This window comes from Berghia stephanieae, chromosome 6, assembly GCF_034508935.2.
Source record: "Berghia stephanieae isolate SIO BIC M18660-M18661 chromosome 6, UCSD_Bste_1.3, whole genome shotgun sequence".
NCBI classification, from domain to species: Eukaryota; Metazoa; Mollusca; class Gastropoda; order Nudibranchia; family Aeolidiidae; genus Berghia; species Berghia stephanieae.
The window spans coordinates 64,593,710-64,613,049 of NC_088365.1; the positions used below are offsets into that span (position 1 = coordinate 64,593,710).

General features: G+C 34.0%; 3 protein-coding genes across 4 annotated transcripts in view; 2 read left to right on the forward strand and 1 right to left on the reverse strand.

The window, feature by feature from the left end:
* Positions 1 to 32: 32 nt before the first annotated feature.
* LOC144975449 (uncharacterized) lies at positions 33 to 11,444 on the forward strand. Of its 2 annotated transcripts, none has more exons than XM_078919524.1 (8): positions 33 to 187; positions 755 to 1,023; positions 2,268 to 2,331; positions 2,963 to 3,093; positions 3,778 to 3,896; positions 4,914 to 5,046; positions 5,977 to 6,073; positions 10,279 to 11,444. In XM_078919524.1, the coding sequence occupies exons 1-8, from the start codon at positions 121 to 123 to the stop codon at positions 10,344 to 10,346; spliced, it is 948 nt and encodes a 315-aa protein (XP_078775650.1). In that variant the 5' UTR covers positions 33 to 120; the 3' UTR covers positions 10,347 to 11,444. The 2 variants fall into 2 exon arrangements, with proteins under 2 accessions (XP_078775650.1, XP_078775651.1); XM_078919525.1 differs by lacking the exon at positions 5,977 to 6,073 and adding an exon at positions 6,125 to 6,221.
* A 20-nt stretch (positions 11,445 to 11,464) lies between these two features.
* LOC144975913 (uncharacterized) lies at positions 11,465 to 15,552 on the forward strand. The gene is made up of 2 exons (XM_078920101.1): positions 11,465 to 13,565; positions 15,234 to 15,552. Exons 1-2 carry the CDS (start codon positions 13,519 to 13,521, stop codon positions 15,550 to 15,552), a joined length of 366 nt encoding a protein of 121 aa, XP_078776227.1. The 5' UTR covers positions 11,465 to 13,518.
* Positions 15,553 to 16,090: 538 nt separating this feature from the next.
* Positions 16,091 to 19,340, reverse strand: part of LOC144975451 (uncharacterized) — a 9,397-nt gene continuing 6,147 nt past the window's right edge. Inside the window, exons 4-6 of the mRNA XM_078919527.1 lie at positions 18,631 to 18,752; positions 17,774 to 17,820; positions 16,091 to 16,959 (exon numbers count right to left, since the gene is read on the reverse strand). Of these exons, the coding sequence (XP_078775653.1) occupies positions 16,921 to 16,959; positions 17,774 to 17,820; positions 18,631 to 18,752 (208 nt within the window). The 3' untranslated portion in view covers positions 16,091 to 16,920. The remainder of the gene's footprint in view (positions 16,960 to 17,773; positions 17,821 to 18,630; positions 18,753 to 19,340) is intronic.

The following is a 19,340-nucleotide window of genomic DNA, read 5'->3' on the forward strand; positions in this document are numbered from 1 at the left end:
ACTCGCGTTTCTTTTTGTTTTGGCCGGTTGATCGCCGGAACCTTTCTACTTTCTACTTTCTTGTCGAATTCCAAGAATTAGGGAAAATCTGCCTCCCATCTTGTCGCTCATTTAACGACCATGGATGGATCTTTTTCTCAAGCTGTTATCAAACTCTTGAAAAGATTAAATGGCGTGAATGTTGAAGGTGAGTAATCGGATAAAAGATACGTTAAAAATAACCACTTCATTCAGGGAGAAAAAAAGGTTGATTGTAATCAGTCAAAAATTTTATGATCTTTAGTCTATACATTGTCATTGTATTTTTGTGTGTGTGTGTGTGTGTGTTTGTGTGTGTGTGTGTGTGTGTGTGTGTGTCTGTGTGTGTGTGTGTCTGTCTGTCTCTCGAAGAAGGCCAATGGCTGCAATTTAAAAAATAGTTCTCCCCTCTTAATGAAAAAAAAAACAAACACATCATTATCCATCATCATCATCATCCACAGTAATAATCTTTTCTAATTTATTTGATTCTTGTTTGTTAAAAATAATACGATTATATGTTGGTTTTTATTAATTAACAATTTTTTTAAAATGTTTTGATTTGTGTTCTGCATTGGCAAACAGTCTTAAGTAAACTTTGTACCGATTAAATCTATATTATATCAATATACGTGAGTCGCATTTACTTTCTGTATTTACTTTACATTTTGTCTGACTCACTTTCACTTAGTCACCTTTAGGTTTTTGATTTGTTTTTATAATTTATTCATGACAGATGCAATCAAAAATGGGTGTCAGCCTTTTTTTGTGGATAAGAAGCAAGTTGGATTAATACGTGGAGACGTTTGGCCTCATCTTAAGCCTTTCACGAACACATTCCACCAAGTGACTTCTGAAAACGCCACCAAGGACGAGTTGAAACCAGGAGTTCATCTTCATTCAGATCTTCAAACTTATGAGGACAGATCAAAAGCTGTGAATGAAGTGTTTGAAAAGTTGAGAGAAAAAGACGCTATTCCTTGTCTTAGGGGCTGGCGTCACGAGGTATGTTGATTCAATAATGTAGTTCTCTCTACGAGTTTGTGATGGGAAGAGTTCTCTTCAGGCAGGTCAGAGGAACATTTACTTCCTGGGGGGAGGGGGGTTCTATTTTGGTCCACCTTTGATCTCTGATTTCCCGTATCAGGAGGCTATTTGGTTCTCTCAAGGATCTGTCTGAGTCTTTTGCTGAGAGATGATATTTTTCTCCTTTTCTTGAATTAAAAAATTATGCCCGTCCACGTGGCATTGTGAGATGCCGTCGCCTAGACATTCCATGAAGGAATATAGATAATTAATCCAACAATCGTCAGATGTCAACAGAAATATCCCATGTTATCCAAAGTGAGCAAATTGGGGGTTAATCGTCTTGCCCAAGGAAAAACAAAAATCCCTGATGCGGGGCTCGAACCATCATAAATCATAAATTTTATGGCCATGGTTTAAGTTTTATCTCTCGTTATGAGTCAAAGATGGGGAGTCCTGTTAACTCATTTTGTATAGCATTTGATAATAATAATAATAGTAATGTACTTCATTCATCATAAAAGGAAATTTTTGTACAGAGACGTATAAAATGCAGAAAATGATACAAACATAAATATAATATAAGTAAATACATGTGGTAAAGTAAAACTTGGTAATGGATATAGTGTAATAATATTGTAAGCTGTAAGAATATTTACAAAGGAATTGGTTTTCAGCCCCAGATTTTGAGGTTTGTATTCTGCCCCTCTGTCTACGCAGAAGTGAGCGAATAGCATGTCTGTTAGATCAGGTTGAAACTGCTTTGTATTGTCCTATCCAAATGGTAACAAGCTAGATCATTTGTCCATTTAAGTTGGGCTATTAGAAAGCTGGTTTTTAGACAATGATCACTGTATTGTTAGAATTGTAAATATATCATTGTTACGTGTAGAGTCCCACTTTGAATGGTGCATTGTTGAATCCTTGGAACTTTACTCATACTCTCTCACCGAACTCATGTGTAAAACGAATACTTGGTCGTGAACAGTTTTTCTTTGTCGGTAAAAATGTGTAATATCGTCTAACAGGCGCCATGTCTAGTCCTACATGTTAAGTGTTGTTGTTGACTGAGGACCCCTTGTAAAGCGCTTTGAGCACTTTTAATAGATATTGCGCTATATAATTCTCAAGTTTTTTTTTTGTTTTTTGTTTTTCAGAATATAATAATATAATAATCAAAATATATATTTGAAGACTAAAGTTTCTTTTGCTTTCTCTTCCAGAATTATTTTGTAAGTCAGAAATATGCTGATAAACCTTTACTGGAGGTTGAGAGAGCATGCACAGGTAAAGATATAAATGTATCTGTTTCTCTATCTAAGTGTGTACATTTCTTTTGCTGAGAAGATTTTTAAATTTTTGAAAAAAAATTAATTCCTTATATTTCTGTCATCGCTTTTAACATTTTGAAAGATACAAAATCGATCGGGTGGGGATAGAAGGAGAGAGTGAGATAGATAGATAGATAGATAGATAGAGAGAGAGAGAGAGAGAGAGAGAGAGAGAGAGAGAGAGAGAGAGAGAGAGAGAGAGAGAGAGAGAGAGAGAGAGTGTTTTTAGGTGCTATTTTAATTTTTTTGAATCATTGTGATTATGATGCATTTTTTCTTTAAACAAATATACCTTTCAAAACATAATTTTATGACATAATTATTTATTTTATAGTTTTCTAAAAACTGCATCTACTTTTAATACAATAGTCAGGTTTTTAAAGTTCTTCTGACCAGTCTTCTGTCCACCCAGCAGTGATTAGGTTACTGGGTCTGATAGATCTTGGATAAAGTACTTTATGAATGACTATCGTCCTATTTAAAGGGTAGCAAGCAATTTCTTTTTTTCTTTTTAAAGCTATGAAACTGGGATTAACTCCGGCTCCGTGGGTCTCATGGTTCTGAAAGACTACATTTCTTTTTAAAAGGTCTTCTGGGCATCATTGGTTATGGAGTTCACATCAATGGATACACTAAGGATAAAAACGGTCAGATGATGATGTGGGTTGGACGCAGGTCTAAAACGAAACCGACCTTCCCAGACATGTACGACAACATGGTGAGAACTGCTGTTAACTGATTTAATGCATTGTGAATTGGGGTAGAGTTGGCGGAGTTTTTGTTTTTAAAAATTTTAGTCCTTTTTTTTTCTTTTTTTTTTTGAGGCTGCATATGTGACCTACCTTCTGAATTTGGTACTATGCTTAGAGCTTGCATTCATTTAATCAATTATTTATTTATTTATTTATTTATTTATTTATTCAGTGTTTTTTTTTGTCTATTATCTTTTTCCCTCTTATCTAAATTTAACGTATTAGTTTTTCTGTCACTTAAATGACCCATGTATGTTGCAAGCGCTATTAAACTCATACCAGGTCCTGCAATCAGGAGTTAATGCTCATCTCAACTCATTTTTCCCAAGCACCATTCGAATATAAAATCCCTACAAGAAAATATCAGAAGCAATAATGGCCAATAGAATTCAACCAAAAAAATTATAAGATCAAGTAGAAGGCTTAGACATGTCCATCTGTCCTTACCACACTCTTAGTCATGATTATCTTTGGCTGCATGGATTTGCGATGTGTATAAATAAAATTGATGTTGAAATGTCTTAAGACAAAAAGTAACAAATAATTTATTTATTCGTTTGTTTATTTGTTCTACTATAATTCACACCAGTATACACACATAAATTTGTCAATTCTTCCTAGCACTTTTGTTTTGTGTTGTGAATCCGTAGTGTGCAGGAGGGCTGCCTGTTGGAATCAGCATCAAAGACTGTGTTGTCAAAGAATGTCAGGAAGAGGCCAGTGTCTCAGACAAAGTCTTAGAGAAGCTTCAGTTCAAGGGTACAGTCAGGTAATGTCGATATTTCAAAGGACCATGTCGTGCATATTGTGCGGCTATGTGGTCTAGTGGTATGACACTCGCTTTTGGATCGGAAAGTCCTGGGTTTGAGCCTCGCTCGGCGCGTAGTTGAGTCCTTGGAACAGGCTCTTTACTCACATTCTCTCACCGTACTCAGGTGTAAAATGAGTACCTGGCCGTTAACAGCATTGTCTCTGTTCAAAAAAAAAAAAGGTAATATCGCCTAACAGGCGTCATGTCCCGTCCAACATGTTAAGTGTTGCTGTTGACCAGGGACCCCTTGTAAAGCACTTTAAGCACGTTCATTGGATATTGCACTATATAAAAAAGCTCAATCAGAATTAAATTTTGATAAGATTGAATATAAGAAAATGGATCCTATACGTTTTTATGATGAAATGGAATGCTCCGATCTCTAAGATCATGGAGAGTCGTCTATTGTTATCTCGTTTTTGATATTGATTCACAAGTTTCTAAATTTGTTTTTTTAACACAGTTTTAAAAGTAATGTAATTTCATGACTGGGCAAAAGCAAGCTTTTGAAAGAAAAGTTTTACATCAGCAAGCACATATTAGGCATATAATGAAAACAAGGTCTAAGATGATTTTAAACTCATAGCTAACATTGCAGCTAATACAGATCAGAGTAATTCATAGAGACCACATAGCACACAATAATCTGAATGTTAGTTTCCTGACATCTGTGTACAGTTTGCCATATCACCACACAATCTATTTAAAAAATGTATAATTATATTTATTTTGCTTTGAATCTAAGCTCATTGATTGCCTTTTTCATTGGATAAGGTTGATAAATATAGAGAAACAAGAATAAGAAGTTTGAAAAGAAATTAAGATATCTTTTCTCTGTGACAACTAAGAATCAATTAAACAAGAGTACATTTTGATCTAAATTAAAATGTCAAAATGTAATTATGAAGTTGGTCGCTAAATATCAAATAATTCATCTCTCTTTGAAAATAATAAATGGCTTGTTTCTTTTTTCAGTTACTTTTATGAGGATGAGAGAGGACTGTTTCCTGAAAGCCAGTTTGTATTTGACCTTGAACTTCCTGAAGACTTCAATCCTGTGAACGCTGATGGCGAAGTCGGCAGTTTTGAGAAAGTGACCCTGGAGGAGGTTAGTTATGTCGAGCTTCTCGAGCTTTTATATAGCGCAATATCCATTAAACATGCTCAAAGCGCTTTACTAACACTCCCTGACTAACAGCAACACGTAACATGTAGACGAGACATGTTATGTAACCTCATTTTTGCTTTTTTTTGGCAGGTGGGGAGGGAGATGGGGATTTTTTTTCTTTCAGTTAAAATTACTAGTATTCAACAAGCTTTAATCTAACAAGATATCTGTTTTAGGGAGGGAACTAAAAATTTCTGTTTCAAGAAGATCTTCATACTCACAGCTCACAACATCCTGCATTCAACAAGAACTCCAATTTAACATCACAAGATTTTGCTTATAGCTTCACCATACGAGTGAGACTATTATTGTATATATATTGTATTGATTAACAGGTCACACATGATCAAACAGAAAGTGATGTTTCTACTTTTGGAATGTATAGTTTATAACATGTAACACAATAAATTGAGCCTTTATTTAGATGTGTACAAAATTTTAAAAATCATCTTATGATCATGATCTTCCCGATGTTTGTCATATTATCAACTGACTATGACAGTGAAAATAGATTGGAAAAATTAAACTCTATTGTTTTCATAAAGCTTTATTTGCTCTTAGCTAACAATAGACATATAGTACACTTGTGGAATGATATTGGATTGAAAACAAGGAATGCATGTCCAAGACCAAGATTTGCATTATCTAAGACTTCAATCAGCTGAGAATTGTATTATCTAAATTATCAATATAACTAGTAATGACTTCTTACTCATTTGCTTAATGATTCATTGACAATATTATTGATAGATCACTTTGTATTTTTCATATATCCTAAATTAAATCTTTAGCCATGTTATAGTGAGGGGAAAAAAAACATAAGACTGCAAACGATCGGAAATAGAGAATTTATTGATATTTTCATTCCAGCTTAAGATAAAAATGGCTGGTGGAAACTTCAAGCCCAATTGTGCTGCCGTTTGTCTTGATTTCCTCTTACGACACGGACAGATTGACCCAGACAAAGGTAAATTGAAGTATTAGCCTTTTCCTTTTTTTCCTCCTTTATTTCTTATAGTTAAAATCAAAGATGGCAAGTGGCGTCTGCACCTTGACCTGTTCATGCATCTGCCTAGATTTCCTTATAAGGCATGCAAAGATTGACCCAGACAAAGGTTTGTGACTCGTGATTCTTCATCCCTACACAATGAGTTTTTATTTTTTAAATTATAAAAATGTTATGCAGGGATGCCCTTTTCATACCTGCCAACCCTTCCGCTTTTGGCGGAATCATTCCTATTTTCACTCTTCCTTTCCGCTATTCTACCATTGTCTCTAGAATTCCGATTTTCAAAAATGATGATAATGGTAAGAAGAAAAAAATGAAGGAAGGGGTGGGGGGGGTGGGGGTAAAAATGTGACCCTTCGCCTCAAAACGGTATTAAGTCGGGTTGGTTAAGATGTTGAAAATTGAATTTATAGCCAGAAATATCAGACTTGTGTTGAGTTTGTATGTTTTATTGAGGAGAATGGATACCATATTTTAGGGTGCTAATGCCAACGATTTATATTTTTGACCAGTTTAACATATAATTCGGCTTTTAAGCATCTGGTTTGTTCCGACATAATACCGTTTTGAGACGATGGGCCACAAATGATTGCTGAAAGGGAGCTAAGTAGGAAAATGAATAGCACTCCTCCCTTTCACCGTTCCATTACCTAACACAATAATTGATATGCAATTTGCCAGCTGTGCCAGAACACTGTCTTTGTGTGTTTGGTTGCAAAGCTTGTGGTCATTTTGATAGGGAATTATCCATTAGAAACAAATTCCTATTTTCTGACTTTTTGATTCCACTTTTGGGTTGGCAGGTCTGCCTTTTTCCAGCTTTTTGAAATCTTCCAGCCGACCTTAGTTGGTATTTGTGAGTTGATTTTATAAAGGTGAAAATATTGATTGGTTCAAGGCAAAAGTTAGGGGGGAAGCTAGATGGATATGTATCCTTTTTCATGATTAAAAAATATTTTTTTAAAAATTGAGAATTTATATAGCAGAATATCTACTAAACATGCTCAAAGCGCTTTACAAGGGGTCCCTGTCCAACTGCAACATTTAACATGTAGGACAAGACATGATTACCTGTTAGGCAATATTACAATTTTTTTTTTGACAGAGACAACGCTGATTACGGCCAGGTACTTATTTTACACCTGAGTATGGTGAGAGAATAATGTGAATAAAGAGCCTTTTCCAAGGACTCAACTTTGCGCCGAGCGAGGCTGGAACCCAGGACCTTCTGATCCGCAAGTGAGTGTCATACCAAAGGACCACATTGAGGATGATACCATTCGATGAAGAGAAGCTTTTGCAAGAAATGTTTTCATAATTTATGGGCTGTATCAGAAAAGCATTCAGGCTTTTAATTATACCAAAGATATTATTATTATTATTATTATTATTATTATTATTATTATTATTATTATTATTGTTATTATTATTATTATTATTATTATTATTATTATCATCATCATCATCATCATCATCATCATCATCATCATCATCATCATCATCATCATCATCATCATCATCATCATCATCATCATCATTATTATTATTATTATTATTATTATTATTATTATTATTATTATTATTACTATTGTTATTATTATTATAATAATTATCATTATTATTGTTATTATTATTATTATTATTATAATAATTTATTATTATTATTATTATTATTATTATTATTATTATTATTATTATTATTATTATTATTATTATTATTATTATTATTATTATTATTATTATTATTATTCGTATTATTATTATTATTATTATTATTATTATTATTATTATTATTATTATTATATCCCTGGTTATGTGTATACAGTCACCAAATCATTAGCCAATAACAGAAGCCCTGATTTTGCGTTAATCTGACATCATATTTAACCTTTTCCACTCAAGATACTAATAGTTGTTGCACTGCTGATCACTGATACGGCTTTTATGGCGGAGAGATAGGTAGGGTCCGATGTTAAAGGCAAATAAAGAATTGGTCTAAATTTTATCAAAAGTAACTTATTCTTTTCGTGAAAGGTTAAATCATTGATATATGAAAAAGTTATAATGAACGTCTAACCATTACATGCTGTTATGTTTTTAAGAAACTTTTCCTCTCTGGGTGGGGATCCTGACCTCCCATAGTGGGCAGGGGGGTACATACTGTGTCTTCTATCCCCTTATATCTGTTTTCCAACTTGCTTTCTGTCTTTGTCTTGGCATGAGATTACTTGGTTTTGTCCTGGCCCTGGCCGGAGTCCTAGATGGGAGGGAAACAGTCAAATGCATAGTTATTGTTTTGGGAGATGATATTTTTTTCCTTGTAAATCATCTCTCTGTAATGTATTATTGTTATTTTAATGTGTAATGTAAGCATTTGAGTGTATTCCTCTTTGTTGGATTTTGTGCTTGTGTCTGGATGAGACTTATAGGTGATCTCAAACTAGGTGCATTGGTGGTATGCTCTTGGAATCTACATCTGATCCCTATTTGTTCCCAGTTCCCCTATGTCTTACTTTTTCTTGGGTGCTTTAATTGTAATTCTAGAACTTTTTACTGTCCCATTTTCTTCCTTTTTACTGGCGCTGATATGACCTAAATGTGGTGCAAGCGCCGTAAAACCCTTAAAAACAAAAAAAACAAACTTTTCCTCAGTATAGAAGTTGAAATCATTAACACATTGCCTAAGCATTATACACTAGAATGCTTTAAAGAAACTTGTTATATCATTAACACATTGCCTAAGCATTATACACTAGAATGCTTTAAAGAAACTTGTTATATCATTAACACATTGCCTAAGCATTATACACTAGAATGCTTTAAAGAAACTTGTTATATCATTAACACATTGCCTAAGCATTATACACTAGAATGCTTTAAAGAAACTTGTTATATCATTAACACATTGCCTAAGCATTATACACTAGAATGCTTTAAAGAAACTTGTTATATCATTAACACATTGCCTAAGCATTATACACTAGAATGCTTTAAAGAAACTTGTTATATCATTAACACATTGCCTAAGCATTATACACTAGAATGCTTTAAAGAAACTTGTTATATCATTAACACATTGCCTAAGCATTATACACTAGAATGCTTTAAAGAAACTTGTTATATCATTAACACATTGCCTAAGCATTATACACTAGAATGCTTTAAAGAAACTTGTTATATCATTAACACATTGCCTAAGCATTATACACTAGAATGCTTTAAAGAAACTTGTTATATCATTAACACATTGCCTAAGCATTATACACTAGAATGCTTTAAAGAAACTTGTTATATCATTAACACATTGCCTAAGCATTATACACTAGAATGCTTTAAAGAAACTTGTTATATCATTAACACATTGCCTAAGCATTATACACTAGAATGCTTTAAAGAAACTTGTTATATCATTAACACATTGCCTAAGCATTATACACTAGAATGCTTTAAAGAAACTTGTTATATCATTAACACATTGCCTAAGCATTATACACTAGAATGCTTTAAAGAAACTTGTTATATCATTTACACATTGCCTAAGCATTATACACTAGAATGCTTTAAAGAAACTTGTTATATCATTTACACATTGCCTAAGCATTATACACTAGAATGCTTTAAAGAAACTTGTTATATCATTAACACATAAAACAGTTGCCATGCTGGTGTTGGGTTTCTGGGCAATATTAAAACCTTTAAAGAAGCACTACAGAATTTCAGAAAGCAACCATAATTTTTTTTTTCTTTCCAAGGATCAGACAACACATTGTGAAAAATTGAATCATGGTCCAATCCATTGATTTGTAATGTATAGATTAATGTGCTTATTTCATTTTTAAGAATTAGTAATCTTTATTCATTTCATATGAGTCTGTGGAAAGTATTTTGCGATAGACTAGCATCCTATCCAAAGGATAGCAAGCAATTGCTATTGTCCGTTTCACGCTATAGAAACTGGGATAAACTCTGGCTCCATGGGCCGAATGGCTCTAAAGGACTACTTTAAAACCTTAAAAATACATTTTAGTCATGAAACAACTGACTTGATAACAATGAGCTTATGAATGCCATAGAGATTCCTACTTTAACAATAAATACTTTAGTATGTATGTTTGCTGTATTGTCAGTTCATAATTTGCTCCTGTTTTCCCTTTATTTTTCAGATCCGAATGTCAGCTTCTATGTAGAGCAAATGCACGCACCACTTCAAACTTACTATGGTGCTAAATGATAGCATTGATGATAGGCGGCGATACGAGATGTGATTGGATTGTGGAATTAACCAATGGAAAAATTACCATCAAAGCAATCCATGTCAAGGACTTATCCTTATATAGATTGACGTGTATCACAATATGAATTGTTTATAAGAATAATGGTATTAATTTTATTTTCTCTATGCTTTGAAGGAATGAGAAAAATTAGATGAGCTTATTGGTTTAATTGGACATGTATCACAGTGGCATAACACTCTGTAACCTCGGACTTTAAGGAAGATCTCTAAAGGTCCCAGGTTTGAGACGTTTTGACAAGATGAAGGTAATTGAAATGGATCGATATTCGAATGTCGAGTTTTCTGGTCAAATTTTTAAATAGTGTCTTTCTAGAGGATGGCAGTTAACTAGTTAAATGAGCCGGCTCAATTCAAACCAAGCAATTATGTTATATTATATTACATTATATTTTATTATATTATGTTATATTATATTATATTATATTATATTATATTATATTATATTATATTATATTATATTATATTATATTATATTATATTATATTATATTATATTATAGTTTGTTATGCTATATTATATTATGTTATATTATATTATATTATATTATATTATATTATATTATATTATATTATATTATATTATATTATTATATTATTCATCCAATGATTAAGGATATCACACTTTTGATAAGATATTCAAAAAATGTTAATTTGATTCCGATCCCTCACAGACAGGCTTTGATTGAGCCATAAGGCCTAGAAAGCTGAATTTATTCTGTTTTTATGAGGGATAAACAGACAAGTCACAATTGCTTGTTGCTACCTGCTGGATAGGACACTTCACTCTAACCAGGCTTATCTTACGATTTTCACCAAGAGTGTAAATAATAATAGAGATGCAAATAAGGGTTCATTGAAGCTTATCACAATTACTCCTGTCCTTGTGATTGATTTACTCGTATAACTGGATTAAAACAGTTGAGCACACTTACAGAAATGACAACGCTTGACATTTTCCTTGGAATTATTCCATGTTTTGTTGAGGGTTTCTTTTATAGTTTTTTTGGGGTTTTTTTTTATAGGTGAGGGGGGGGGGGGGGGGGGGGGGGGGGGGGGGTAGGATGTAGGTTTTTGTGAATCTTTAACTGAAAATGAAAGGATATCTACTTTTCCAGCCGTCATAAAAGTATTTTCTAGTTTTCTTTCAATTGTTCAAACCCAGCCAAGTCCTTTTCCCCGCCAACTGTTTGCTATAGACTTATTCTGCTGTTGTTTTTAAAAACACAGTATATACAATTTTAACCAAATAGCACATACTGTGTTCTTTAATAAAATGGCAGTATTGTTGTCCCCAACTACCTCAGTTGTTGATTATTGCTATAATACATAAACAAAAATTAATATAACGGCTTAAAAAAAAAAAAAAATACCAAATGCGGAACTTTTCAGGCTCAAAACCCTTCTTCAACTCACAATAAAACATAAATACAATACTTAATACTTCATACTTCCTGGCCAAATATTTCTAATGTATTTGTGTTTTTATTGTTGGCTGAAGAAGAATTTTGAGCTGACACAATCCATGTTTTTTTTGTTGTTTTTTGTTGTTTTTTTTTTAAGCCGTTATATTTATTTTTGTTTATTACTTTTTGTAGATAAATGAAACGTTTATCACGATCTTTTACAAATGTCTTTTTATTGCTTATGTTACTCAGTATTTTTTGGTTTTTGGATTCAATGAGGTTGTTTTTTTTTCATGAATAAATCTCGTTACCTCAAAGATCATGTTCTGGGTGTGGTCGGTCCCTGGCCTCCCATAGTGGGCAGGGACGTACTTGCTGTGTCTTCTATCCCCCTGTATCTGTTTTCCAATTGCATTCTGTCGTTGTCTTGGAATGAGATTATTTAGTTTTGTCCTGACCCTGACTGGAGTCCTTGGCTGGGATGGAAACAGTCGAATGTATAGTTATAGTTTTGGGAGATTATATATTTTTTTCTTGTAAATCATCTCTCTGTTATGCACTGTTATTTTTTATTTTTAACATGTGATTTGTAAACGTTTGAGTGTGTTCCTCTTAGTGGGTTTCTGTGCTGGTGTCTGGGTGAGGCTTTTAGGTGATATTAAACTAAGTACACTGATAGTGTGCTCTTGGAATCTACATCTTTTCCCTATTTGAACCATTCCCCTTTGTCTTACTATTTCCTCAAGTCTTTTTACTTGTATGTCTAGAATGCTTTTGCTATCCAATTTTATTCCTTTTTACTGATGCTGATATGATGCAAATGTGTTGCAAGCACCGTAAAACCTTTAAAGACAAAGACAAAGAAAGATCATGTTGAAAGCAAGATGTCATTACTTATGTTAATTAGATTTTAAAAGATTAGAAATGACTGATGCATTTGATTTGAGTTTCATTGTATAACTGCACACTGTGATATAAGCAGGTTTTAAGTTCAATGGTTGTAGGTTAGCCAAAGGTACATGATGAATGTTTGAATATGCACAGATTGAGTGAAAGAAGAGTTGAATTATGATATGGAGCTGGATTATGATTATTATAATAGATTTTTGATGATTTTATAGTGCTCCTGTGATAAATCATAGAGAAATGAATAAATATTAGACTTCACCTATTTTGTATAATATTTGATTTGTATGTTTGTCAATCAATCGTTATTGTGATACATTACTCTTGTATGAAGCCAAAAAGCATGCTAAAACCCGAGTGTGCCGAAATCTACTGAGATGTAACTTATTATACAGATAAAATTAGGTCACTCAGCTCCCAAGTACCGTACAGAGCGTGCTGGAATTCAGCAAATTTTGTATTGGGGGATGAGACTCTCAAATCCTGAAAATGGTCGGAAAGGATAGAGTTTAAGGCAACATTCCCTTTGGGATGAATAAAGGTCAATTTATTTAATATTTGATTTGTTTATTTTTATATTCCAGGTTACATACTGACTGACGTGCGCTTATTTGCAGGTCTGATAACCCAATTATTATGGTCTCATTGTTGTAATGGAAATACTCTCAAACCAGCGCAAAATGTTGTCCATTACAACAATGCTTAAACAGGCCCATAATTGTGTTCGGTTATCAGACCTGTAAATATGTGCACTGAGATACCGACCTTAACAATAAACTTTCCACCATCTGCCTCTCAGCCATGGCTTTCCCTTTGCACCATGGAGCCGTGTGCATGAAAAATGAATGGTAGGGCTTTTTGCAACCCAAAGTCTCTTGTCTCTCTCTCTAGTCTCTAGTGGCTTTCTTTCCTTATCTTGCAATGAAATCGCTCAATTAAAAACAAGCTAACTAAATAAATATAAATCCCTTTATTGATCTCCAAGGGAAATTTGTCTCTTGGGTCTATTCCAAGGAAAGACTGAAATAACTCAGGAGTTAGTCGCTATGCAGCCCTGCAATATGAGCTAATACGAGGTGACTTAACCCTCTCCTTACCACCTGCACCAATATCGTCATTTGTTACAACACAATATACATTTTTCTTATTCAGATTTATTTTGTACATCACAAACTTTGCAGAGTGATCTTTGTTTAATTAATAAGAACATAAAGTTGTTTTGTAGAGAGCTTGTTTGAGTTTTTTAAAATCATTTTGTTTTTGCTGGGTAAGCCTGCCATTTTGGGAAAATGCTAAAAAGGATCGGTAAAGAGAGAGTTAATCAATGCCACACAGAAAACGGGTCGTCGAATTTGGTACCTTTTGGGTATGAAGCAAAGACCATTCCACTGAGCCATTCTGCCCAAACCCTGGATGGGATCCCCTTCCAGCACAGAGGCAGGCAGATGTGAATGTGGTTTGTTTTTATGCGATAGATGATATCTTTTTGTTTTCTGTTTAAACTATTTCTGTGATCGAGTGTGCATTATTCTAACAAACTACACATGTGAATGGATCAATCTGCCTGCTGGTTTGAAGTTATCAAACTTTTGAGCAAAACGAAGACCTCTAAAGATGTGCTACAGACTGTTAGGACAGAAGCTTAAATTATTTTCTATTTTGAATATTGAGGCCGTTCAACTCTAACCATGCCTGTCCCATGTGCAATAATTGTTACAGTGCACGACCTAATCAGTCGGATGGTGAAAAGGTTTGAACTGAGATATTGCAAAGTTTAGTTAGAAGGTCAATTTTTATAATGTGTTCTTGTCATAAATTATTAAATCAACCCTTTTTGTACATCTTCGGGAAATATCAAAGCTTAATTTCACTTCTAAATATTTTTTACAGCTAGTCAAGTTGAAAAATATGAAACTTGAGAACAATTGCTGGATACCTTTCTCATACATCTTACCATAACTTCATGAAAAATCACCCGATTTACTTCAAATAAAGATTAAAATGCTCTGGTATGCATATTCTTTTAGAAAATGTTCACCTTCCGACGGATTATGTATTTTTTGTTGTTGTTGTAGTTTATGTGAAAGCCCTACCCCTTCCTTACCCTTGTAATAGTCCTTCAGAGCATTAGCAGAGATGCCAACATTCTGGTTCTACCGGAAACAAAAGGCGGTCTAAAGCAAAAAGAATTACTGTTTTCAGACAATGGGTCATACATCTAGATCTTGGTGAGTTAACGAGGGGAAATAACTCTGGAATATTATGTATGTTTATTGGCAAAAGAGATGAGTCTAGAAAGAATTTTTTAAGGCAATTGGTCAACCACTTGTTCATCTTCATGATTATCACAATGTGCATCGAAATGACAATGTGAAATTGATTGTAAGCTTCAAATTAATATACGAAAACAGATAAAATGGAAGTTTCGGGTTTCCCCTTTATCCTGTCCTGTTTTGTTGATAAAGTCCATTTTAAGCTTACATTCAATTCCACATTGTTATTTATTTCTTTGACAGCAACATTTACACTACGCACATCTGCATCTTGGAGAAAATAGGCCTCAAAGATTGCCAGCTCATGTCAGCCGTCGAGAAATTCAAAGCAACATACTTCGGCCACATCAAAAGACACGCTACAATAGAAAAGCTTTGCACGGAGGATGTTTGTGAAGGCAAGCAGAGCAGACGGAGGCCAAGGAGGAGGTGGTCTCAAGACATGGTAGCAGACTGGATGGGGAGAACAACTCCAGAAGCGGGACGCTTGGCACAGATGAAAACCAGAAAGGAGTTCCATTGGGCTGTTTGGGAGGCTACGTCCAACAAGGACCTGCCTTAAAGAAGAAGCACTACATACTTGTACTTCACTTGGAACTGGCCTTGAAATAATTGTAGGTATTCTTCTATGGAATGAATTTGAGAACAGAGAAACAAAAGCTGGAAACATAAACAACAATGAACATGAGTGATTGTTTATTGGATATCCAACGATAAATGATTTATTACTTTTAACAGAATACACTCAAAAACAAAGACAAGAACAACGGGAAATATCAAAACTATATAATGGATTCAAGAAACAAAATTTGGAAACGAAACAAAAAATTATTACTGTTACAACCAATTGTAGCTGGCAGCAGCTGATTTTAATAAATATAATGTGTTATAATACAAAGATCATTTCAGTTTTAGAGCACAATGAATGCCATTTTTTTAATTCAGAAAAGTGAGTGGAGCAGGCACTTATGTTGGTAACAACAAGATATGAAGTGAGTAGAAAAGTGCCAGAAGACAATAGAGAATAAAATTATTTTTTTTTCCGCGGCGGTGGTGGGGTTTGAACCTGCGACCTTATTGGTACGACAACTCCGCCTGGCAGGTGAGAGCGTGGCTCTACCGTGTGAGCTATCCACGAACACAAAAATATTCGTTTCAAACTGCTGGTCAAAATTACTTCGCGATGGTGGTGAACGAATCGGCGATCTCAAGAAGTGGGTGAGAGAGGGATCTAGAAATGACTTTGGGTTTGAAACGAATATTTTTGTGTTCGTGGATAGCTCACACGGTAGAGCCACGCTCTCACCTGCCAGGCGGAGTTGTCGTACCAATAAGGTCGCAGGTTCAAACCCCACCACCGCCGCGGAAAAAAAAAAAAATTATTCTCTATTGTCTTCTGGCACTTTTCTACTCACTTCATATCTTGTTGTTACCAACATAAGTGCCTGCTCCACTCACTTTTCTGAATTAAAAAAATTCACCCCATACACCGGAGCATACTCAATGTCTCAATCGTTTCTATGTTATATGTTTGTGATGAGAATATTGGCTATTAAGCTTAACTGCTGGTCAAAATTACTTCGCGATGGTGGTGAACGAATCGGCGATCTCAAGAAGTGGGTGAGAGAGGGATCTAGAAATGACTTTGGGTTTGAAACGAATATTTTTGTGTTCGTGGATAGCTCACACGGTAGAGCCACGCTCTCATCTGCCAGGCGGAGTTGTCGTACCAATAAGGTCGCAGGTTCAAACCCCACCACCGCCGCGGAAAAAAAATATTTTTTATTCTCTATTGTCTTCTGGCACTTTTCTACTCACTTCATATCTTGTTGTTAATGAATGCCATTATAACATTACCATGGGGACGAATACAAAATTTGAATTTTTAAATGACTTCATAAATAGAAATTATAGTGTTTCCTCTTCATCATTAGAGAGGAGGGATGACAACACCTTCGTTCTCAAGTGCCTGAAAGACAAAAATATGAATATGGTTAACGCTTTCGGGGTGCAGAGACATTGTTAACAATAACATAGAGCAAAATCCGATCACAGTTAGAACTGATTTCAGTTTACTAACATTCTTGGTTTAGCCAAATTTTCAATGTAAATTTGAAATTGAGGGACAACGTTTTATTCTGATGGAGAGGACGGCTACCCAACACCAGAACAAAATAATGAATTAAACTAATCATTAAAACGATAGTGTTAATAATAATAATAATAATAATAATAATAATAATAATAATAATAATAATAATAATAATAATAATAATAATAATAATTATTATTATTATTATTATTATTATTATTATTATTATTATATCAGTATTCTTGGTTTAATAATTTTCGCTTTAAGCGGTTTCCAATGAATTGTTGAAGGAATCCCATCTGAAGGCAATGGAATTGGCGATCACCCAAGACATAAAAATGATCAGTTAATTACAAATCATATAAAATATACCGTTAGTTGTTGTAACCAGTTAATTGCCGTACTCTGGAAAAACATGTATTTGAAAAATTTGCCAGAAAACTCGTCCCTTAAATATCCATCGATTTAAATGACCCTCATTTTGGCCAAAATTCTCAAACCTGGGACTTAAAGAAGACTCCGCGAGTCCCAGGTTTATGATTTTTTAACCAAGACAAGGGTCATTTAAATCGGTCGATATTTGAAGGACGAGTTATCCGGCCAAATTTTAAAATAAATACGAGTATTTTTTCTGACAGCAGTCTTTTTTTTTATTTTAAAGACACCATTAGTAGTTTTAATGGATGCTTACCTCAGCCAAGTAGTTCAGGAAAATGTAGACGTGTCTTACAGGTAAACCTGGATATGGGAGGATTTTTAAAAAACGATGATAGTGGTGGTGATAATAATGGTGAAGATGATACCGCTGCAGCTGATGGTGATTGTGATGATGACAATAACATCAATAATTATTATAAAAATAATGGTGAAAGTGATAATAATGATAATATTGATATTAATAATGATGAAGTCAGGGGCGTGGCTATATTGGTTGATTTGGTGCCTGGCACCACATAACATCTTTTAAAAATGGATTATTACAGCATTTAAAATAAAATAAAACTATTACTTGAGTAAGTCTTTTCTGTATATTTTTTCTTTCTTTTGTATTTACAAATATGACATGTTTTAAGTCATTTTCTTCTGATTCTGGCACCACCTTTTACTGTAAGCATGCCACGCCACTGGATGAAGTTAATAATAATAATAATAATAATCATGATAATAATAATAATAATAATAATAATAATAATAATAATAATAATAATAATAATAATAATAATAATAATAATAATAATAATAATAATAAAAAAATAAATAAATAAAAAATAATAATAATAATACGGACTGCCTATCCGTCCTTAAGTACATATTCTTAAAAGATGTCTGGGCGTACTTAAATAATATAATAATGATGATGGTAACAAAATCCACTCTTGTTTATGATGGCATTTAAATACTGAAATAAAACGTGCACATAGAATTTAAAATAGAGCTAGTTATAACAAAGTACAACTCTAGTAGTCCTTGGGTTAAAAATAATATTAGCATCCATTATGAATCCGATGTTCACCCCGAGATGAGATTGATTGTGTGAACAAAACTTACTTCCCAGCATTCTGAAGATCCTCTCAGAGGTCTCAGCTTTGATAAAAGTAGACATAGTGCATCCTTCTGCAGCAGCCAGAGTCTCAAAGATGAGGATCTGTTCGCTTTGAGTCATCGTGTCCCTGGGGGGGGGGGGGGGGGGTTGGGGGGGGGGGTAGGTTAACGGGATAAACCAAATTAAGTCACGTGAGCATGTGTATAGGTGCTATACGTTTAGGTAAAATACTCACAACACCCGCCAAACAGATTAAACACCGATACACAAAATTTAGGGGTGTCCTTAAACATAATAATTTGTAATCCGATTGGTATAACTGATCATGAAAGTGGCCGTCTAAAAACAATAACAAAGAGATGATACGTCCATTTTTTTCCAATATATAACGCAATATCCACTAAACGCGCTCAAAGCGCTTTACAATGGGTCCCTAGTCAACAGCAACACTTAACATTTAGGACGAAACATGACGCCTTTGAGTCGATATTACACTTTTTTTTAGACAGAGACAACGCTGTTAACGACCAGGTACTCATTTTACACCTAAGTACGACGAGAGACTGAATAAAGAGCCTTTTCCAAGGTTCAACTATGCACCACTCAGCCTGGAACTCGAACCGTACTCAGGTGTAAAATGTGTACCTGGCCGTTAACACCGTTGTCTCTGTCCGAAAAAATAAATAATTATAAATCGCCTAACAGACGTCATGTC